The 16,967-nt window shown below is 37.7% G+C and overlaps 1 protein-coding gene across 1 annotated transcript in view; it reads right to left on the bottom strand.

Moving 5' to 3' along the window:
• Positions 1–5,176: 5,176 nt before the first annotated feature.
• Positions 5,177–16,967, bottom strand: part of LOC119605267 — a 34,945-nt gene continuing 23,154 nt past the window's right edge. The window contains exons 2-8 of the mRNA XM_037958262.1: positions 15,106–16,339; positions 10,310–12,325; positions 10,077–10,162; positions 9,792–10,017; positions 8,974–9,723; positions 8,807–8,910; positions 5,177–6,670 (exon numbers count right to left, since the gene is read on the bottom strand). Coding sequence (XP_037814190.1) covers positions 5,905–6,670; positions 8,807–8,910; positions 8,974–9,723; positions 9,792–10,017; positions 10,077–10,162; positions 10,310–12,160 — 3,783 coding nt within the window. The 5' untranslated portion in view covers positions 12,161–12,325; positions 15,106–16,339 and the 3' untranslated portion in view covers positions 5,177–5,904. The remainder of the gene's footprint in view (positions 6,671–8,806; positions 8,911–8,973; positions 9,724–9,791; positions 10,018–10,076; positions 10,163–10,309; positions 12,326–15,105; positions 16,340–16,967) is intronic.

The following is a 16,967-nucleotide window of genomic DNA, read 5'->3' as shown; positions in this document are numbered from 1 at the left end:
TGGGCTTAATTATAGGATGAAACTTTTCCGCCTACTGCCACGCCCAATTACCTAAATTAAAGTTTAAATTATAAAAACGCTTATAACACAAGAGTGAATAAATTTGCACAACTTATTATTTCACCATCAGAAAGTCCATATCTTTCTCTATTACTTTGTTAAATTTGAAATTGATTGTCCTAATATTAGAGAAGCTATTAAAGTATAACTGAAACAGTTGTAAGCGTAGTAGATTTAACAAGGTGTCCTTTGAACAGTTTTAGTAATTTAGGTATAATTTTTAAAGTACTTGGTTTATTCAAATGAAACTTTGAGCATTAGATAGATTGGAAAATTTTCTGTTTCCTTCAATCCCGAGTTGGCATTTTCCGCCCATGCCACGCCCACTTATCTAAATTAGGTTTTAAATTATAAAAACGCTTATAACACAAGAGTGTATATAGTTTCACAACTTATTGTTTCATCAATAGAAAGTCCATATCTTTCTCTATCACCACGTTGAGTTTGAAATTGATTGTCCTAATATTAGAGAAGCTATTAAAGTATAACTGAAACAGTTGTAAGCGTAGTAGATTTAACAAGGTGTCCTTTGAACAGTTTTAGTAATTTAGGTATAATTTCTAAAGTACTTGTTGTATTCAAATGAAACTTTGAGCATTAGATAGATTGGAAAATTTTCTATTTCCTTCAATCCCGAATTGGCATTTTCCGCCCATGCCACGCCCACCAAAGTAAACAAAAGTTTTGTTTACCAAAATGCTAATAACGCTTGAATTTATGAATGTTTCCTAACAATTGTTATATCAGATTGAAGGCCAACTCCTGTCCTACCAGTATGCAAAATTTCATGCTGATAGTCCTCATACTACAGAAGTTATTACTGTGTAACTGAAACAGTATCAAGCGTTTTATACTTAACAATGAGGATATCAAGCCATTTTACTAAATTACGCTTAACTTCCAAAGTACGAGGAATATTTTTGTGAAACTTTCAGTACTGGATAGAATGGAAAACGAGCTATTTCAGAAGATTAAAATATTTCAATAGAACCCACGACAACCTTAAAAAATTCAATGATAAACTTTAAAAACGCTTACAGCACAAGCGATGAAACGCTTACAAAAATTCAGTAATACTGGCTTGAAGCCAAGATCCAGCTCTACCACCTTGCGAATTTTCAAATAATTTGGTTGTAAAATATGGAAATTATAAAGCAAAATCTTCAGATGTTTAAAATTTCAAAAATTGCCAAAACTGAAATTTCAAATTTTTGTGAACTAATAGGTGAACAGAATCTGATAGCAAGTGTTTTTCCAAATGGCATTTTTACAATTTTGCTAATAACTTCCGTAGTTTTGGGAATATTTAGAAGATATTGGATTCATATGAAAGTTTGGAATGTGGGCTTAATTATAGGAAGAAACTTTTCCGCCAACTGCCACGCCCACTTATCTAAATTAAGGTTTAAATTATAAAAACGCTTATAACACAAGAGTGAATAAGTTTGCACAACTTATTGTTTCACCATCAGAAAGGGCATATTCTTCTCTATCACCGTGTTAAATTTGAAATTGATTGTCCTAATATTAGAGAAGCTATTAAAGTATAACTGAAACAGTTGTGAGCGTTGTAAATTTAACAAGGTGTCCTTTGAACAGTTTTAGTAATTTAGGTATAATTTCTAAAGTAATTGGTGTATTCAAATGAAACTTTGAGCATTAGATAGATTGAAAAATTTTCTATTTCCTTCAATCCCGAATTGGCATTTTCCGCCCATGCCACGCCCAACAAAGTAAACAAAAGTTTTGTTTACAAAAATGCTAATGATGCTTGAACTAATGAGTGTTTCCAAACAACTGTTCTATGAGATTGAAGGCCAATTCATGTCCTACCAGTGTGCAAAATTTCAGGTTGATAGTCCTCATATTGCAGAAGTTATTACTGTGTAACTGAAACAGTATCAAGCGTTTTATACCTAAAAATGAGTACATCAAGCCATTTTACTAAATAACGCATAACTTCCAAAGTACGAGGAATATTGTTATAAAACTTTCAGCACTGGATAGAGTGGAAAACGAGCTATTTCATGGGATTAATTTTTTTCATCAAAGCCCACGGTTACTTCGAAAAATTCGTTGATTAACTTTAAAAACGCTTACAACACAAGCGATAAAAAGATTACAAAAATCTATTAATACTGGCTTGAAGCCAAAATCCTGCTCTACCACCTTGCAAGATTTCAAATCATTTGGTTGTAAAATATGAAAGTTATAAAGCAAAATCTTCAGATGTTTAAAATTTCAAAAATTGCTAAAAATGAAATTTCAAATTTTTGTGAACTAATAGGTGAACAGAATCTGATAGGAAGTGTTTTCTCAAATGACTATTTTACAATTTTGCTTATAACTTCCGTAGTTTTGCGAATATTTAGAAGTTATTGGATTCATATGAAAGCTTGGATTTTGGGCTTAATTATAGGATGAAACTTTTCCGCCTACTGCCACGCCCACTTATCTAAATTAAGGTTTAAATTATAAAAACGCTTATAACACAAGAGTGAATAAGTTTGCACAACTTATTGTTTCGCCATCAGAAAGGGCATATCTTTCTCTATCACTTTGTTAAATTTGAAATTGATTGTCCTAATATTAGAGAAGCTATTAAAGTATAACTGAAACAGTCGTGAGCGTTGTAGATTTAAGAAGGTGTTCTTTGAACAGTTTTAGTAATTTAGGTATAATTTCTAAAGTACTTGGTGTAATCAAATGAAACTTTGAGCATTAGATAGATTGGAAAATTTTCTGTTTCCTTCAATCCCGAACTGGCATTTTCCGCCCATGCCACGCCCACTTATCTAAATTAAGTTTTAAATTATAAAAACGCTTATAACACAAGAGTGTATATAGTTTCACAACTTATTGTTTCATCATTGGAAAGTCCATATCTTTCTCTATCACCACGTTGAGTTTGAAATTGATTGTCCTAATATTAGAGAAGCTATTAAAGTATAACTGAAACAGTCGTAAGCGTTGTAGATTTTACAAGGTGGTCTTTGAACAGTTTTCCAAATTAGGTATAATTTCTAAAGTACTTGGTTAATTCAAATGAAAACTTGAGCATTAGATAGATTGGAAAATTTTCTATTTCCTTCAATCCCGAATTGGCATTTTCCACCCATGCCACGCCCACCAAAGTAAACAAAAATTTTGTTTACAAATATGCTAATAACGCTTGAACTAATGAATGTTTCCTAACAATTGTTATATCGGATTGAAGGCCAACTGCTGTCGTACCAGTATGCTGAATTTCATGCTGATAATCCTCATATTGCAGAAGTTATTACTGTGTAACTGAAACAGTATCAAGCGTTTTATTCCTAAAAATGAGTACATCAAGCCATTTTACTAAATAACGCATAACTTCCAAAGTACGAGGAATATTGTTATAAAACTTTCAGCACTGGATAGAGTGAAAAACGAGCTATTTCATGGGATTAATTTTTTTCATCAAAGCCCACGGTTACTTCGAAAAATTCGTTGATTAACTTTAAAAACGCTTACAACACAAGCGATAAAAAGCTTACAAAAATCTAGTAATTCAAACTTGAAGCCAAAATCCTGCTCTACCACCTTGCAAAATTTCAAGTTATTTGCTTGTAAAATATGGAAGTTATAAAGCAAAATCTTCAGATGTTTAAAATTTCAAAAATTGCCAAAAATGAAATTTCAAATTTTTGTGAACTAATAGGTGAACAGAATCTGATAGCAAGTGTTTGTCCAAATGACATTTTTACAATTTTGCTTATAACTTCCGTAGTTTTGAGAATATATAGAAGATATTGGATTCATATGAAAGCTTGAAAATTGGGCTTAAGCATGGAATGTAAATTTTCCGCCTATTGCCACGCCCACTTATTTAAATCAGGGCTTAAATTATAAAAACGCTTATAACACAAAAGTGAATAATTTTGCTCAACTTATTGTTTTACCATCGAAAAGTACATAATTTTCTCTATCACTGTATTAAATTTGAAATTGATTGTCCAAATATTAGAGAAGCTATTAAAGTATAACTAAAACAGTCGTAAGCGTAGAACATTTAACAAGGTGTCCTTTGAACAGTTTTACTAATTTAGATATAATTTCTAAAGTACTTGGTTTAATCAAATAAAATTTGGAGCATCGGATAGTTTAGAAAATGGCTTTTAGTTTCCAACCCGAAATAACATTTTCCGCCGATCGCCACGCCCCCTAAAAGGAATGAAAATTTTGATTACAAAAACGCTAATTACACTGGAACAGATGAATTTTTCAATTTAGTGTTTCCACTAGATTGAAGACCAATTCAGTTACTTTTAGTATGCAAAAATTCAAGCTGATAGTTGTCATAGTTGAGAAGTTATTACTGTGTTACTGAAACACTCGCAAGCGTTTTGTGCTTAACAATGGGGTCATCAAACTGTTTTACTAAATTACGTCTAACTTCCAAAGTGCTGAGAATATTGGAGTGAAATTTTCAGCACTGAATAGAGTGGAAAACGGGCTATCGCATAGGTTTAATATTTTTCACCCAAATGCTACGAAAATCTTGAAAAATTCGCTGTTTTATTTTAAAAACACTTACAACACAAGCGATAAAACGCTTACATAAATCAATTATGACGCAGGAGTTAATGAATATTCAAAGTTTATTTTTACAACAATTGAAAGTAAATTTTAATCTCTCACTAATTGTAGAATTTTGGGTTAATAGTTGTAGTATTATAGAAACTATAGCTATATATCAGAAACGTTTTTAAAACTTATGTGTTTATTACATAGAATTTGCAGTAACTGAATTATAGTGATCCTCCTTAAGGTAGGCTTTACTTTTGTTAGTTGTTAACAAGTATTAGAAAATATTAGAGCTACCAGATTATAGTGTAATGTTGTTCAGCTTATTATATCTTTTGCCGTTTTATTTCAAAGAATACAATTTAGTTTTTTTTTTTTATTTTAAATAACTTTTATTGTAAATATTTACATGTTCGTATTAATTTTTCCTTTTTGTTGGTAATAACTGCTTATTAAAAATGTAACTTATGTTTTAATAATTTTAGGTAAAATATTAAAAAATTTTGAAATTTCCTTAAGTGCTCTTTGAAGGAGAGGACAAATTGGAAAACAAAACTTCTACTAATTTTATACAGTTTAAATATGACTGTGATTTATTGACACAATTTTCTTTTTTCTTCTCGACATCTTACAATGTTTATAACATGCTTTAGTAAAACAAAAACACAAAAAAATGCTTAAAATTAAATAAAATACGATCGATAGGCATAAAAACTAAAATGTATTACGAATTACTTAAAATTTATATTTTTATTATTATTTTTTTTTTTTTAATTTCTGATATTTGTTGCAGAATTTTTAATATAAATTAAAAATTAATAATAAAATTAATAACAATAACAATGACGTGTAAAAGATGATGTAAGGTTTTTTGTTTGTTTTTTTGAATGAGATAATTGAGGTTTGGTGTTTTTTGGGGATGGTTGGAAGGAGTTGGGGGCTTATGAAAAACTAGCTTAAGATTTGGATGTTTAGGCGAATTAGATTCGTTTGTTTTTTCTTAACTAACATTAAATATATATTTGTTCTTTTAAGTGTTTTATAAGGTTTTCAAAGTTAATTACTTTTACTTGCTAATTAAGAGTTTTTGAAATGCATTTTAAAATTCCAGCAAGTGTATTAATATTAACTCCCTAACCTTTTAGACTGTTCAAACGAAAGTGTTCGAAGTGCTTACACCTATTGAAAGGATTAATAAGAAAGAGAAACATTTCCTTTAACAGTTATGTTCCCGTTTCAAATCCCCAAATCAAAATTGTAAACCATTTTATTATTATATTTCCTTTTTTCTCAGGCTATTTCTTCCACATAGGTGGCGGGGAATATGCCCACTTGATTCTTTAATGCTCCCAACCACCAACCATCATCTTGTTTGGCATGAACTTCTATAATATCACCAGGATTTAATTCAAGTTCATCGTACAATTTCGGTGTGTAATTATATAAAGCCTTACATCTACCTAAGACAACCGCTGACGTTGCAGCCGCCGCTACATTTGTGGCCTCATTATTTAACTGTTCTTGCTGTAACTCTGCCGAATTCTGATACAAATGATTTGTGCCATTCGCCAATGATTTCTCAATATTATGTTTATGTTCTTTACGTCCTCCATTAAGTGGACCCTGTTCGTCATCGTCTTCTTGTGAACTGAATTCATCAAAATCGGAGTCCTGTTGATTTGAACCACCATCTGCTTGCCCTCGATCACTGCAGTTGTCATCGTATAGATTTGTGGCCGCATTTAGAGTTTTGGTTTTTTCACTACCCGCCGTAACACATATTTGAGTTTTACTGGAAAACGTTTCAATATTGCTTTTGCTGCGATTGAAAGTTTTGATAAAGCCTTCTGAGCTGGTGCCATTATTGGCAGTGCTACTGTTGTCCAGACAACTGATATTCGATGTCGAAGTTGTGGTGTTTGCCTGTGATATTGTATCGTATTCATGACTGTCATCGCCACTGACGGAGGAGTTCATTTTATCGTTGTTCTTTAGCCACAGCGGTACCTTGAGTATGCTCTGCTGTAGTCCCGTGCGATCTCGGGTTATCTGTAGGAGATTTAGAAAAGGAATTAAATATAATACACATAAACTGATAGATAGATAGATAGATAGATAGATAGATAGATAGATAGATAGATAGATAGATAGATAGATAGATAGATAGATAGATAGATAGATAGATAGATAGATAGATAGATAGATAGATAGATAGATAGATAGATAGATAGCTAGCTCGCTCGCTACATCGCTCCTCGCTCGCTCGATCGGCGCTGCTCCTCGCTCGCTCGCTCGCTCGCTCCCTCGCTCGCTCGCTCGCTCGCTCGCTCGCTCGCTCGCTCGCTCGCTCGCTCGCTCCTCGCTCGCTCGCTCGCTCGCTCGCTCGCTCGCTCGCTCGCTCGCTCGCTCGCTCGCTCGCTCGCTGCTCGCTCGCTCGCTCGCTCGCTCGCTCGCTCGCTCGCTCGCTCGCTCGCTCGCTCGCTCGCTCGCTGCTCGCTCGCTCGCTCGCTCGCTCAGCTCGCTCGCTCGCTCGCTCGCTCGCTCGCTCGCTCGCTCGCTCGCTCGCTCGCTCGCTCGCTCGCTCGCTCGCTCGCTCGCTCGCTCGCTCGCTCGCTCGCTCGCTCGCTCGCTCGCTCGCTCGCTCGCTCGCTCGCTCGCTCGCTCGCTCGCTACGCTCGCTCGCTCGCTCGCTCGCTCGCTCGCTTCGCGCGCTCGCTCGCTCGCTCGCTCGCTCGCTCGTCGCTCGCTCGCTCGCTCGCTCGCTCGTCCTCGCTCGCTCGCTCGCTCGCTCGCTCGCTCGCTCGCTCGCTCGCTCGCTCGCTCGCTCGCTCGCTCGCTCGCTCCTCGCTCGCTCGCTCGCTCGCTCTCGCTCGCTCGCTCGCTCGCTCGCTCGCTCGCTCGCTCGCTCGCTCGCTCGCTCGCTCGCTCGCTCGCTCGCTCGCTCGCTCGCTCGCTCGCTCGCTCGATCGCTCGCTCGCCGCTCGCTCGCTCGCTCGCTCGCTCGCTCTCTCGCTCGCTCGCTCGCTCTCTCGCTCGCTCGCTCGCCTCGCTCTCTCGCTCGCTCGCTCGCTCGCTCGCTCGCTCGCTCGCTCGCCTCGCTCGCTCCTCGCTCGCTCGCTCGCTCTCCTCGCTCGCTCGCTCGCTCGCTCGCTCGCTCGCTCGCTCGCTCGCTCGCCTCGCTCGCTCGCCTCGCTCGCTCGCTCGCTCGCTCGCTCGCTCGCTCGCTCGCTCGCTCGCTCGCTCGCTCGCTCGCCTCGCTCGCTCGCTCGCTCGCTCGCTCGCTCGCTCGCTCGCTCGCTCGCTCGCTCGCTCGCTCGCTCGCTCGCTCGCTCGCTCGCTCGCTCGCTCGCTCGCTCGCTCGCTCGCTCGCTCGCTCGCTCGCTCGCTCGCTCGCTCGCTCGCTCGCTCGCTCGCTCGCTCGCTCGCTCGCTCGCTCGCTCTCGCTCGCTCGCTCGCTCGCTCGCTCGCTCGCTCGCTCGCTCGCTCCTCCTCTCGCTCGCTCTCCGCTCTCGCTCGCTCGCTCGCTCGCTCGCTCGCTCGCTCGCTCGCTCGCTCGCTCGCTCGCTCGCTCGCTCGCTCGTCGCTCGCTCGCTCGCTCGCTCGCTCGGTCGCTCCTCCCTCCCTCGCTCGCTCGCTCGCTCGCTCGCTCGCTCGCTCGCTCGCTCGCTCGCTCGCTCTCGCTCGCTCGCTCTCTCGCTCGCTCGCTCGCTCGCTCGCTCGCTCGGTCGCTCGCTCGCTCGCTCGCTCGCTCGCTCGCGCTCGCTCGCTCCTCGCTCGCTCGCTCGCTCGCTCGCTCGCTCGCTCGCTCGCTCGCTCGCTCTCTCGCTCGCTCGCTCGCTCGCTCGCTCGCTCGCTCGCTCGCTCGCTCGCTCGCTCGCTCGCTCGCTCGCTCGCTCGCTCGCTCGCTCGCTCGCTCGCTCGCTCGCTCTCTCGCTCGCTCGCTCGCTCGCTCGCTCGCTCGCTCGCTCGCTCGCTCGCTCGCTCGCTCGCTCGCTCGCTCGCTCGCTCCTCGCTCGCTCGCTCGCTCGCTCGCTCGCTCGCTCGCTCGCTCGCTCGCTCGCTCGCTCTCGCTCGCTCGCTCGCTCGCTCGCTCGCTCGCTCGCTCGCTCGCTCCTCGCTCGCTGCTCGCTCGCTCGCTCGCTCGCTCGCTCGCTCGCTCGCTCGCTCGCTTCCTTTCCCCCTTCCCTGTCTCTGTTGCGCCCCCGGCTGTGCTGCCCTTGGCTTCTGCTCCCCTTCCCCTCCCGCCGCCTGCCGTTTCCCCCGCGCTCCCTCCCCCTCCGTCCGCCTTGCCCGTCTCTCTCTCCCCCCCCCCCCTTCCCCCGACAATCTTAACACGGTAAAACCCCCCAAAACACTTACATGATACAATTTGTCTGTGATATTCTGATGTTCCTGACTATTCAACGATTGCGAAAGATTCTTCAGACCATTGCGAGAACGTCTTTCTCTTTCCAAATCCGTTTTAACCAATTGCAATAGCTTAACTAAAGCATGTTTACGTCGCTCTCGATTCATAGCCAAGGTTGTGTGTTCACAATAGAAATCCGGTAGCAATTGTTCGCTGGGACCCTCGGCATTACGTCTGATATTCTTAACAATTTGCATATCCTTAACAACATTACAATTCTCCACCTGAGGCTGTAAACGCTGAACCAAACTCTCCAAAATGGGATTCATATTGGCAGTAAGACGTGAATAATTCGAGACAAAATTTTTCATATTAATCAAACGTTGATTTTCGATATTCTGTAAAATGGAAGAGCCTCTCAATACGGACATTTCCCAATCGACACGAGCCCGTTCGGCTCTAACGCACAAGGTATAGTATTCAACGTCGGCACGTTTAACAGTTTCTTCGGCTTTTTTGCGTTTATTATCGAGTTTGGCGCAATCCTTTTCGGCAGATTTAAGTTCTTTTTCGGCAGCTTGTTTATTGGAGCTTTGATGTAGCAAAGCTATAGAGGGAGATTTTTGTATTCTAACATCCAACATGGCATCCTGTAGTTTTTCGTTCTCACGAGCGGCAGCATGAGAAGATTTTTTGGCTTTGGCCTCACTAGCGCGCCATTCGGCTAAGACGCGTGAAGCTTTGTCCACATTGCTCTCGACCTGTTTATATAAGTAATACAAATTTTCCATAAGCTTGTAAATAAAAGTAATTTTTTTCCAAAACTTACCGATTTCCTGGTTTTATGATGTCCTTCTACAATCGTTTTTAAGGGTTTTACAATTTCCTCTGCTAAAGAGGCCGACAGTTGACGATGTATATCACTGCGTGTCTCCATTTCGGTGGCCACTCCACGCCAGGCTTCTGCTATGGTGCCGGGCAATTCCCTACAGGCTTTATTTAATTTATTGGCCATTTTTGATAATGATTTTGAATACATAAGTTCAGAATCGATTCTGAAATATTAAAGCTTTTTAATATGTGGTTTATTTTAATAACATTTGATTATCCTTACCTTTCTTGTAATATGATAATAAGTTCCTTGCCAAAATCTCCACCCTGTTTAATATAACGGCGCAATTCTTCGAAGCCATTTTGGCCCTATAAAGATAATATAAATCAAAAATTAATAAATTTATAAGGATATACAGAAATGATAAATAATTTATATTAAAAAAGCAAGCCACATTCTCTACGAACAAAACAAAAACTAAAAAAAATCTTTAAGAATCCTTTCAAAAATCTCACCTCTTGTCTAGCTTTCTTGGCCGCAGGTGAATCACCTTCGCCAGTTTCAAATGAATCATTTAATTCATTGCTTTCGTCGGCAATATTGTCACAACTAGTGGTTGTATTAGCAGAAGGTAAAGGACTTGTGGGTCCTTGACCTTCATACAAATTAGACGAAGAGTTCATTTTAGAATCTCTACCCGATTCATCTAAACTTTTCTCATGTGAAGCAGCCCTGCTGCTCATTGAATGTTTCAACAACATACTGCCATTTAGCGAGGGAGAATTTCTACATTCTGCATTACTTAGGTTCAGTTTAGAAGAATTCATTTTTTGCATTATCGGTTGTCTTTGGACGACATCTTTTATCTTCAAACCCTCCTCACCAATCCAGTGTTTAACTCCGGACCAGGATTTTTTGATTTTCTCTTTATTATGATTGAAATTAATCAAACGGGCATTTTTATTCTTTAGCAAAGTAATGCGCCTTTCGCTGGGCTTTAGCTGGTCGCGATGATTGCAATACTCTAAGTCTATATCTTGATTGAATTCCTCAGATTCATTTATTTGGCGGGTTATCTCGTTGAGTTCATCTATGGAAACGAATAGAGTTTGAGGATTGAGACTTTGGCAGCTAACCGACTTCAAATCGTAATCTTCAAAATTGGATATTTGACTCATGACACTGGTTTTGGAACCCATAGTACCAGACATATTACTGCAGGAATCTCTACGATTCATGGAAGTGGTACTGCTGAACATGACACTTCTGCGCTTGGTTCTTCGTTGAGTTAAATTCTCAGCACTTTGAAAGACTTTTTGTTGAGACAAAAAACTATTACGATTTTTTTCGGGATATAGCGGGGTATTCGGTTCACTTTTACTTTGTATCGAGGCAATCATAGAGGGTGAAGAGTTTTCCTTATCAGCCTCACAATCATCATCTATAGCATCATCATCCTCATCATTGTCGGTGGCTGCCAAGCTGCATTTACTGGCTCCATATAGCTCTGGTAATTTGGGTAAATTTTCTTCCAATTCCTCCATTTCCACAGCAGCTAATTGGTGCTCCCCATTTAAATCCATGGAAGGAGCTTTTTGTAAATAAACTTTTAGCTCTGATTTGTGTAAGTTGTGGGCCGATTGTGAGTGATTCTTTTGGGATAATATAGAGGTAGGTCGAGAATTTCTGGTGGACTCATAGTAATTTGACATTTGATTAACCGGAGTCAAGTCACTATCTTGCGACTGAACCGACTCGGGAGAAGTTTCCTTATCTTCCCTTTGGGGTGTAACAAATTTCTGTGGAGTTTCATATAATAAATCCTTAGTATCGGCAGCTTCTTTGTCTTCGGTAAGAGGTGTTCTCATTTTTTGTGGCGTTGCATAGGCCAACTCAAATTTATCCACTTGATCAGCAGACATGGGAGTACTTAAAGCATCAACAAATACCTCATTCTCACTGCCCGAAGAAGAATGAACCTGCTGCTGTGAATCATTGAGTATGACAGGTACAGTACGCAAAGCAGCCACACCACCACCAATCATCTTCAGTCTCTCCTCACTAACATCAAATTGCTCAGCATCTAAAGTAGTGGAGGAGATTAAGACGGGAGCACCAATTTCCAAACGATGATCCTCCGATAAAGAGCCTGTCATATCATAACTACCCGATATAACTTTCTGTGGCGATCTGGCTCGTGCCGCATGACTACGTCGGGTTATTTTATTGCTTAACGTAGAATAACGTTTACTGATCTTATTCAATAAACTATTATTCATAATACTATTGTTGTTATTATTATTATGACTGGTTTCTTCCTCGGCGCTGATATTCAGCTTAAATTTTTGGGGTCTTAAACGATTCATCTTTTGGTATTTAGTTAGACATTAATAACGATTTGTCTGTTCAAACGAAAGTTTTAAAAATGTTTCAATTTCACTTCTTCGTTTCTTTGTCTTTCCTGTTCTTTTTGTCTTCGTGCAGCGGCTCGTTCTTGTTTGCGAAAGACTCGATCTCTTTTCAATACTTCTCTAAAAATTTTCAATATTGTTATTTTGCGTTCTTTATTTAATACCAAAAACATTGTTACAACTTGAAAGACCAATGAGTGTATGGGCATTGGACGAGTTGTTAATCTTTTAAATTTTTATAATTTTAAAACAATATAATTTAAGCAACATTATTAAATTTAATATAATTATTTATAAATTAATTTTTTTTTTTCAAAATTGAAATAAAGTTTTTATATGGTTGTATTTTTGAAAGTTGCCATTGCAGGCGGATTAGTTAAGACAGTTTTTCATTTCATTTTACAACACATCGTTTTGAATCCATAGTTCAATCAAACGATCGCTAATCGTCTTTTCTCTCAAACATAACATAAGAGCCAAATAAGCCTTCAATCTTCCAGTTCAAACTTTGTCTTCATATTCTGACTAAAATAGAATCACCAATGAAACGATCGCTAATCGTCTTTTCTCTCAAACATGATAGCCAACAAAACCTTCAACCTTCCAGATCATATTCTGATCAAAATAGAATCGCAATCTTTTTGATCGACAACTTTTCCAATCGGAAAACTTTCTTCGAAGATCTCTATATTAAGAACCTTCTGAACGACAGATTTGTATGTATATGGATTTCCTTTTGATCGAATTTTCAAAGAAAACATTTCAAACACGATTTTTTCGATCATACATTCTTCTAACAAAATCTTTAAGACCTAAAACTTTCTATTAAGATATATTCAAACGAAAACTTATCTAGTAAAATGGTTTAGATTGAAACATTGTATATGGAGATCCCTTTCGATCAAAAACTTTCCTTTAAAGATTTTTTTGATAGAAAATCTATTTGTCTACAATAGAAATCTTTAGCCAAGATCTTTCGGGATCAAAAACTATTGAGATTTGTTCGAGATCTTTTTGATCAACACATTTCTAACCTGATCTTTTCGATCTTACCTTTTTCAAGCAGGACAAAGTTGGGACCCAAAACCTAAGATATTTCCGAACGAAAACTTTTTACAAAGATCGTTTAGATTGAAAATTGTTATATAGAGAACCTTTCGATTTAAAACTATTCTTAGAATATCTTTTCTAAGAAAATACTCTATCTACAATAGAATTCTTCGAACAAGATCCTCCGGAATCAAAAGCTTTTCGAACAAAAATGTTTCTATTGTGATTTGTTAGTATGAAAACTTTTTTTCGAGATATTTTCAATCAAAACATTTGTATCGATCTTTTCGATATTAAATTTCTCTAGGAAGATCTTTAAGACTTTAAGAAAACTTTCTATTAAGATCTATCCGAACGAAAACTTTTCTACTAAAATCGATTAGATTGAACATTTTTATGAAAAAGTTCTCTATCTACAACTACTTTCGTTTCGAAAACTTTTCAAAAACTTTCCATCAAGTTTTGTTTTTATTTCAAACTTTGCTAATAAGATCGTTCATTTTCAAAATGATTAAGACTTTTTTCCATTCAACTTTCGATGGAACATTTTTTCTTTTAAGATCTTCTTCTCTCGTATCGAAAAATTTTCTAGTGAGATATTTCCAATCGAACACTTTTAATAGAAAATTTACGATCAAAAGCTTTCAATTAAGATCTTTTTGATTTAAAACTTTGCTAATAAGATCGTTCAGTTTGAAAATGGTTAAGACCTTTTTTATAGAAAATTTATATTCGTTCAAGATTCATCGGGATCGAAAACTTTTGTGGTGTGAGCTTTTCCATTCAACTTTCGATGGAACATATATTAAACTCTTTTTGATGTAAAGTTTCCCTATTTGTAACTTCTTTCGGATCGAAAACTCTACTAGTGAGATCATTTCCATTTAACATTGTTGATGAAACATTTACGATCAAAAACTTTTAAACAAGATCCCGCCTATTTAAAATTTTGCTAATAAAATCGTACAGTTTGAAAATTTTTATATTAAAAACTTTTCTATAAAGATGAAAATGTTTATAGAATTTATGATAAACCGCTTTCTATCAATATAATCGAGGTATTTTTATGCTGAAACGTTTTCTATAGAGTTGGGTTCAAAAACATTTTATAGTGTTATGTTATACAAGTCGATCGAACATTTTCATATCACAAACTTAACGATCAAAAACTTCTGTGATGATCTTTTTGATTTAAAACAGATATTTTTTGTAGAAAAATGTTCTATCTGGTTGATCATTCGATCAACTACGTTTCTATTTGGCTCTATACAATATATCCGTTTATAGGTTTTTGTACAATGACTATACACAGATACATACATATATATCTCATTGACCCGAAGGATTCTTTGAGTTTAAGATTCTGATTTCAGAAAACAGCGGAACTAATCTTAAATTATATTACTTGATCGGCAAATTTCTGAAAATAACCCGTTAACTAACTTTCTGCAATTAATTGAACAAATTGATGTCGTAACCTTTTGAACCCTCCAACAAAAGTTCGAAATAGCAATATGAACTTAATTTAAAAAAAAACAAATTGTATAAATTTTAACTATTTCTATAAAGTCACCTATAAAATTGTGTAACAAGTGTCTTAACCCAAATAAGAAGAAACAGACAACAAGAAAATTACTGAAAAATTAAACATATTAGAACATAAGAAAATCAGCTAATGAGGTCTTTTTTAAAAGACAAACAATTTGCAACAAACCAAACCAAAAAGCAAACTGAATGCAACAAAACTATTTTAAAATAAATCATGCATTAATGCCAGAACAAACTCATGAACAACGTGCGAACAAACGAACGAACGAACGGAATGAACGAACAATAACAAACAGACCCACCTGACTAAAATGTTGAACGAAGGAGCTTAAGGCAGAGAGGTAGCCAGTAAATAAGTAAGGTAATGTGGTGCTAAACTGGAGAGGATGTTGTAGAAAGGAAAACAAAACTTTTCTTTCACACTACTATACTGAAGCTTATGATGGAACAACTGCAACAACAACATCAAAGTATTTAGAGTTGAGAACCGTTACAGGTATGTATTTTGATACTTGCAACTAAAACCCATTTAACCATTAAGTCCCATGTCCAGTATGGGGTTAATACGTTTCACACACAGGGCACATTTACGTTTCTAGTTTATGGTTTGCACTTCTTTAGTTAGGTTTGTGTCAACGCTCTTTTTGTGGGCAACATAAAGTGTGTGTGTGTGTGCTAGTGTTGCAAGAAGAAAAAAAGCAAGCATGAAACCTCAAAATGTTTATGGTTTCAAATAGATTTTCAAATACAAAAGAATTTCAAATCTTTTTTTTCTGCCTTTTTTGTTTGTTCTCTTTCTGTTAATGTTCTGTTGATAATTGTAATTGTTGTAAATGTAAGTAGAAGAAGAAAAAAAAAACTATAGAGGTCGCTGTTACTTATTTTAAGCGGTTTATGCTCGTAATACAAACAAACAAATAAACTAAAAGTGCAACAAATCTTGCAACACTGCAACAGTTCCACATTTCTGCTTCCTTTGCTCTTCAATTCCTTTTTTATATATTATTATTGTTGTTGTGCGGTTCGCTGTGGTCGTTGTTCGAGGTTTATGAGGTTACATTTCGGTTTGGTTTCTAGATGGGTTGTTGTCGTCTTGTAAATTCGCTTATAGTTCGGTATGTAATTTTTTCAAATGATTGAAAAAAAGCAAACAACAGGTAAATACTTCAATTACCACACAGTAGATAATTGTCATTAGATGCATTTGTAGACGGGTACGAAATGAGAGCGGTGCTGCGGCAGCTGCAGCAGCCGCTGCTGCATTAGTTGTGGCATTTGTTGACGTTGAGGTATAAAGACATTTTAGTTTTTTGTGGCGCGTGTGATGATGCATTGAATTGTTTACGTTTTTTCGTTTGTTAATTTATTTATTTTTTAACTTTTTTGTTTGTCTTGTTGAAGTAATTACTTAACTGCTAATTGGGGAAGTAAAGTCTAGTAATTTTATTGAAAATATATGAATTTCTTTGGGCTTGCAACTGCACTTGTTTGGTTTGAAGCGCTACAATTGCATATTAAGCTGTGCTGAAGTTTTTTCTATAAATATATTCAAAGTAAAATTTCTATAGGAAAATTATATAAAAAATGTTCTTGAATATTCTTCGATAAAAATTTCAGTTCTAGTTCAGTTCTAGTTCTATTCTAGTTCAGTTCTAGTTCAGTTCTAGTTCAGTTCTAGTTCAGTTCTAGTTCAGTTCTTGTTCAGTTCTTGTTCAGTTCTAGTTCAGTTCTAGTTCAGTTCTGGTTCAGTTCTAGTTCAGTTCTAGTTCAGTTCTAGTACAGTTCTAGTTCAGTTCTAGTTCAGTTCTAGTTCAGTTCTGGTTCAGTTCTAGTTCAGTTCTAGTTCAATTCTAGTTCAGTTCTAGTTCAATTCTAGTTCAGTTCTAGTTCAGTTCTAGTTCAGTTCTAGTTCAGTTCTAGTTCAGTTCTAGTTCAGTTCTAGTTCAGTTCTAGTTCAGTTCTAGTTCAGTTCTAGTTCAGTTCTAGTTCAGTTCTAGTTCAGTTCTAGTTCAGTTCTAGTTCAGTTCTAGTTCAGTTCTAGTTCAGTTCTAGTTCAGTTCTAGTTCAGTTCTAGTTCAGTTCTAGTTCAGTTCTAGTTCAGTTCTAGTTCAGTTCTAGTTCAGTTCTAGTTCAGTTCTAGTTCAGTTCTAGTTCAGTTCCAGTT

This window comes from Lucilia sericata, unplaced genomic scaffold, assembly GCF_015586225.1.
Source record: "Lucilia sericata isolate MDLA Ls3-8-SP2 unplaced genomic scaffold, ASM1558622v1 Contig000469F_arrow, whole genome shotgun sequence".
In the NCBI taxonomy this organism is placed as follows: Eukaryota; Metazoa; Arthropoda; class Insecta; order Diptera; family Calliphoridae; genus Lucilia; species Lucilia sericata.
This window is presented reverse-complemented; position numbering and strand designations above follow the sequence as displayed.